At 38.0% G+C, this 6,968-nt stretch overlaps 1 protein-coding gene across 1 annotated transcript; it reads left to right on the top strand.

Moving 5' to 3' along the window:
• Positions 1 to 1,786: 1,786 nt before the first annotated feature.
• On the top strand, positions 1,787 to 4,021 carry LOC128694926 (gastrula zinc finger protein XlCGF57.1-like). The gene has a single exon (XM_053785303.2). The coding sequence runs from the start codon at positions 2,640 to 2,642 to the stop codon at positions 3,774 to 3,776; it is 1,137 nt and encodes a 378-aa protein (XP_053641278.1). The 5' UTR covers positions 1,787 to 2,639; the 3' UTR covers positions 3,777 to 4,021.
• Positions 4,022 to 6,968: the final 2,947 nt, after the last annotated feature.

Below are 6,968 nucleotides of genomic sequence, written 5' to 3'. Positions count from 1 at the left end.
TTTATACAATTATTACTGTATTGCATAACAGTAAATCTTCTATTTTTTGGTGTGAATAAAAATTCATTATGTGAATAAAAAATCAAAATGGAATTTATTTGTAAAGCCTCAAAACATAACTAATGAACAGAGGAAACATTAGTTTAGTGCCAGGAATGCCTACATTGTTTATTCTGGACCCTATTTTGAAATTGGAATATTTTGAACTTTGTGTTAAATTGGCCAAATTAACAATTTCCGATCACTTTATTTTGTAGTTGAAACAGTTGACTTGGCGATTTCTTGTGCTCAATCGATAGAATAGAAGTAATACTAGTGAAATAGCTAAGAATTTGGTTGATTGGAATAATGTAATTGGCCTAAAATGGGAGTCAAAGTCGGCAAAATCGCCGATTCGTAAATGTCGCTGACACATCAAAATTCGCGAGAGCATAATTTCGTCAATTTTCCATCAAATTTTGTACTTTTTGTTTTATTACCTTCACAAAAAGATTCTCTACGATTTCATAAGAAAAAATAACAAATTTTTTTTTGGAAAATTCTTGGACACTGGTGCGTGACTCCAGATTTGGGCCTTGGACCCTGAAAGGGTTAATTCTCTCAAACCAACCTTTGCTGGCCTTAAATTCACTCACATCACCACTAGTTGCAGGCATTTTTGTAATTAAATCATCATGCAACTTTCTAGCCTTTTCACATATGATCGCTTGTGAGATGGTATCTCCTGCTATCTGTTTTTTGTTTATCCACACCAATAACAGTCTCACAACATCTTCGAGTGCTTGCGATCTCTGTTTTGAAAACAAACTTGCACCTTTTGCAAGAACAGCTTCCTTGATTGGGGTTTGGTATACAACCTGGCCAGCTCCGAGACACACACTCCACTTTCGTACTCAGTAATTATCTCTTTCTTCATTTCCATAGTAATTTTTACCCTTTTTACCACAGGGTTGGCACTAAAAGCTTTCTTGGGGCCCATGGTGACTTATTTTGCAACTACAATCACTAAAAACACTGTGATAATATGAAATGTACCGAATGTATGCGTGGATGCAACCGCACTGGCTGGCTTGTAAACCATGCGACCGCACGGGGTAGCTGAGGCCACGAGTGGGACGCGTCCCGGATGAATCGCATGAGGCAAGGCAAAATTTTTGCATTCAAATGTATCGTATGGCGGGTTTAACGTAACGCGATGCCATCATAAGGCGGGGTCCACTGTAATAATAATAATAGTTATTATTGTTATTATTATTGTTATAATAATAACGAACGCCGCCAACTCAGTGCACTGTTTACCTCGGTATGGGAGCAGTTCTCTCATGCTTTGCTTACATTTTTGACAATCATTTGGCCAAATTTTGTTTTTCTAAGCATGGGTCCTAAAAAAGTAAGTGTAAAGAACAGTGCTGAGAAGAAAAAGGAGAATGATTTCCATAGAATTAAAGTATGAAATCATAGACAAACAAGGGAGGTGTCCAGGTTTTGGGTTGAGGGAGAAGCCGGGGAGGGGGAGGAGCTGGCTCGTAACTCACAGCAAAAAAATTGACCCAGGGATGGCTCATATCTCAAAAAACTCATATGTTGGGACACTCGTAAGTCAAGGTTCCACTGTATTCCTAAAGTTTCTAATTGCTGCTTGTGTGTTTATGAACTAAAACCTTCTGGTATTCCCTCCTATCCACTCTTACAACAGCAATAATATGATATGTATTATTAAAAATGTAATATCCATGAAGTAAAATTTAACAAAGGATTATAATGGCTCAACTGTGTCTTTTTGTAGGTCATCCTGGCACCAGAGGCAATACTGCAGGTCATCCTGTTACAAGAGGCTGACACTGGTAGTGCCAATACTGCAAGTCATCCTGGTATAAGAGGCTGGCACTTGTGTCAATACTGCAGGTCATCCTGTTACAAGAGGCTGGCACTGGTAGTGCCAATACTGCAAGTCATCCTGGTATAAGAGGCTGGCACTTGTGTCAATACTGCAGGTCATCCTGTTACAAGAGGCTGGCACTGGTAGTGCCAATACTGCAAGTCATCCTGGTATAAGAGGCTGGCACTTGTGTCAATACTGCAGGTCATCCTGTTACAAGAGGCTGGCACTGGTAGTGCCAATACTGCAAGTCATCCTGGTATAAGAGGCTGGCACTTGTGCCAATACTGCAGGTCATCCTGGTACAAGAGGCTGGCACTTGTGCCAATACTGCAGGTCGTTCATAAATCAAAAGCTGGCATTGTAGTGCAAATTCTCACTTCATAAGTCTTGTGTGTCATAAATACTGAAATATGTACAGTGGCAGAACTATGTATCCACAGTATTAGAAATCTATAGAGTGAGAGCACTGTGTAACTGAATTGTTAGAAATAATTCATTTACAGTTTCAACAGCAGTGTTGTGAAGCTCCTGTAAGAGTTATATAAATACTTGAATCACCCGTCGTGTTCCTGAGACACTATACCAGCCGTATGGGCTCATATACTACAATTATAAAAAGATTCTCATAATTGTAATATAGAATTTGAGAAATATTGGTTTTTAGTGTATGAGAAATATTAGTTTTTTAATGTAATGAAATTTTCAAACAAATCTGTGGCTAATCACTTTATATTTGATATGGAAGATTATTAAGTTAATGTTTATTATGTCTAAAATACTTGAAAATGAATGTGTTGAAGCGACACCAATTACAGTTCATCCAGAAGACAAACTATTCCAATATTCACAGTCACTACAACAATCCTCCTCACAAAAATCTCAGTGTGTATCTCTGATGAGAATTAAAAAAGTTAGAAAAGCTCTTCAGTGTCCAGTCTGTCTAAAAGACTTTTCTCAGAAATCTCATTTAACGAGACATGTGAGAATTCATACTGGAGAGAAACCATTTCAATGTTCACAGTGTCTGAAAGTCTTTGCCCAAAAACCAAATTTAGAAAAACACATGAGAAGTCACTCTGGAGAGAAATCACATCAGTGTTCTGAGTGTCTACAACATTTTGTCCAAAAATCTAATTTAGTGAGGCACATGAGAATTCATACTGGAGAAAAACCTTATCAGTGTTCAGAATGTCTAAAAGTATTTTCTGATAAACACAGCTTAGTAAAACACATGAGAACTCATGCTGGTGAGAAACCATATCAGTGTTCAGAGTGTCTTAAAGAGTATTCTGCTAAATCTAGTTTAGTCAATCACATGAGAACTCATACAGGAGAGACACCCTATCAGTGTTCAGTGTGTTCAAAAAACTTTTCTCAAAGAGCTCGCTTAATAGATCACATGAGAATTCATACTGGAGAAAAACCATATCACTGTTCAGTGTGCCTTAAATCTTTTTCTCAGCGACCTAGTTTAGTAAGTCACATGAGAATTCATACTGGAGAGAAACCTTATCAGTGCTCAGTGTGTCTAAAAGACTTTTCCACAAAATCTAATTTAGTACAACATATGAAGAATCATACTGGAGAAAAACTGTATCAATGTTCAGAATGTCTAAAAGAATTTTCTGAAAAATCTCATTTAGTACTACACATGAGAATTCATGCTGGAGAAAAATCACATCAGTGTTCACAGTGTCTAAAAGCCTTTTCACAAAAACCTAGTTTAGTGCAGCACATGAGAATTCATGCTGGAGAAAAACCGTATCAGTGTTCTAAGTGTCTAAAGCACTTTCCCCGAAAATCTAGTTTGATAAGGCACATGAAAAATCATAGTGAAGAGAAACCGTATGACTATTCTGAATGTCTGAAAAGCTTTCGGATAAATTTAAGTTAGCGAAACACTTGAGAATTCTTGCCAGTTAAAAGTCATATTAGTTTTAAATTTTAAAGGTCTCACAAATATGTGATTGACTTAATTGCATGGGAGAGAAATTTTGTCAGTGTGTAGTTTGAATATAATTTAAAAAAATGTAATTTGGGATTTCATAATTCAAGTGTTTTGTCTTTTAAGAAATTCACAAGCACTCGCACACCAAACAGTAAATAAAACAACAATAAAAATACTTAAGTTTATATTGAGGAGTGAGTATGATTATCAGAAATGTAAAGCAATATATGTGCTTTCAAGTCATACTTAAAGGCATGACCAGATTCTTGACTCTTGAGAGAGACTGGTAACACGTTATACAGTCTGGCAGCTTTAGTAAACCGAAAAAGACTTTCCAGCAAGTGGTTTCTCCTAATTAGCACAATGCTCAATCTAAAGAGATCAGCAACTTTCCTGAGCATGATGTCAGAAGTCAGCAGTTACATGAGGTCTCTGTCCTAAGCTGTCTGTGAATTAGCATGGGGTGTTACTGAGACCATGCCTTTCTGTAGCATCTTGGAATCTCAGGTTAAAGTGTTGAAGAAGGAGGTTCTACTTCATCAGGAGGAAAATAGAAGGCTGAAGCTTAGCCTTGATGGGTTTGGGAGTGAGTGTGAGATGGTTGGGGCTGGTAAGGAGGAAAAGGATACCAGCAGTGAGTTAAGGAGTTGCAGCCACTGTAAATGGCAAGTGGTTCACAATTCAGGAAGAAGGAAGATAAAGAATGTTAATAGAGAAGATGTGAAGGTAGGAAATCGATTCTCTGTTCTCCAGGATGAGTGTACTTCAGTGGTTAGTGAGGTTAAAGGTACCATTGACTCCCCTGCTAATCAAGGTAAGAATATTCTAATTGTGGGAGACTCTCAGGTAAGATATATGGACCATGCTTTTAGTAACAGAGATAGGAAGGTCAGACAGAGGGTGTGCCTCCCAGGAGCTGGTGTTGGTGACTCCACTGCTAATCAAGGTAAGAATATTCTAATTGTGCGAGACCCTCAGGTAAGATATATGGACCATGCTTTTAGTAACAGAGATAGGAAGGTCAGACAGAGGGTGTGCCTCCCAGGAGATGGTGTTGGTGACATAGTCATTAGGTTGGATAATGTTATGTCAGGTAATGGGAACAAGCCCATTATTTGTCTTAGTGCCGGGGGTATTGACATTGGGAAGGGCAGGAGACAGGAGCTGCTGGATAAATACAGGTCAGCCATAGAAGTAGTCAGGTTTATGGGAGGGATCCCAATCATATGTAGCATCTTGCCTAGAAGGGGAGTGGGCAATGAATAGATGTCTAGGGCAATTTAGTATAAATTGCTGGCTAGACAGGTACTGCAAGGTACTTGTAATCCTATTCATTGATAACTGGGACAAATTCTATGGCAAACATGATATGTATGCAAGAGATGGGGTTCATCTCTGGGGTTGGAGTGGTTGCATTAGCCAATTCGATTGATGGGGTCTTTGATGACTTGTCTAGGATTATTAACTGATGGATAATAGAGGTATGGGTGTTTGCAGGAAACAGTCAGGCTGCAGTAAAAAGGTTGAAAACAGCATATTACCAATATTCAAAATAAAGTTGCTAATAAAGGCATAGCAATTGCTCAACAGAGATAGTAGAGGGCAACAAGTGACTAGCTCCCTTAAGGTTTACTATACAAATAGTAGGAGTCTAAGAAATAAGATAGATGAGCTGAGATTACTTGCAAGTGCAGGTAATAAAGATATTATTGCTATAACAGAGACCTGGTTCAACTTGAAAGATAGAGAAATGCCTTCTGAATGCAGCATACAGGGTTATAAACTATTCCTTAGTGATAGGGTCAACAGGAAGGGTGGACGAGTGGTGATGTATGTCAGAGATAATTTAAAATGTTGTGTTAGACAAGATATAAGATTAGAAACATCGGACACAGAATCTGTTTGGCTACAGTTTCTTGAAGGTCGTGAAAAATTAATTTTGGGTGTGATTTATAGGCCCCCTAACTTTGATAGGGAGTGCGGTAGGCTGCTATGGGACGAAATTCATAAGGCGTCTGAATATCAGAAAGTTCTGTTATTGGGAGATTTTAACTTTAGATAAACTGATTAGAACAGTATGACAGGAAATCTTGAGTCTAGTGACTTTCTTGATACTGTTCAGGATTGCTTTTTAAAACAGTTTGTGACAGAACCAACTAGAGGAAACAGTCTGCTTGACTTGGTTCTTGCTAACAAAGAATCACTAGTTAATAATCTTGAGGTTAATGATGAGCTTGGGAAAGCAATCACAAATCACTTAGTTTCAATATATCATGGAATTACCCAGATAACTGCAATCAAGTCTCTGTCCCAGACTTCCTCTTGGCTGACTTCATGGGACTGAGAAATTACCTGGGTGAGCTAAATTGGGATGACCTGACTATGGGTCAGGTAGGTGGTGTTGGTTGCCAGTATGACATGTTTCAGAGCATAGTGCTAGCTGCCCAGACAACTTTTGTTCTGAGTAGGGAAATTAGATCTAACAAAAATTATTCCAAATGGATAAACAATAGATTAAAACTTCTCATTGGTCAAAAGAGAGGCATATATAGGCATATCAAAAGAGGGGATGGGCAGTTAAGAAATCAATATATTCAATTAAAGAGAGATATAAGAAAAGGAATAAGAAAAGCAAAAAGGGATTATGAAGCTAAAGTCCAAGGGATTTGAATCTAACCCTAAAGGGTTCTTTCAGGTATACAGAAGTAATATTAGGGACAAGATTGGCCCACTTAAGAGTAACTCTGGTCAGATCACTGACAGTGATAAGAAAATGTGTGAACTTTTCAAGACCTACTTCCTCTCAGTTTTTACTCAGGAAGATGCTAGCAAAATTCCAGAAATAATGAATTATGTAGAACAGGATGTTAATAAACTATGCACTATTGGGGTAACTAGTGACATGGTCCTCAGACAAATAGAGAAATTAAAACCTAACAAATCCCCAGGCCCTGATGAACTATTTGCGAGGGTTTTAAAGGAATGTAAAGAGGAACTTAGCATACCTTTGGCTAATCTTTTCAGTATATCAATACAAACTGGCATAGTGCCAGGCAAGTGGAAAATGGCTAATGTAATACCTATTTACATGGCAGGTGACAGGTCCTTAGCTTCAAACTATAGACTAATAAGCCTTAC

The sequence above is a fragment of the Cherax quadricarinatus genome, unplaced genomic scaffold (assembly GCF_038502225.1).
Source record: "Cherax quadricarinatus isolate ZL_2023a unplaced genomic scaffold, ASM3850222v1 Contig1085, whole genome shotgun sequence".
Lineage (NCBI taxonomy): Eukaryota > Metazoa > Arthropoda > Malacostraca > Decapoda > Parastacidae > Cherax > Cherax quadricarinatus.
The sequence above is the reverse complement of the archived record's forward strand: the minus strand, read 5'-3'. Positions and strand labels throughout refer to the sequence as shown.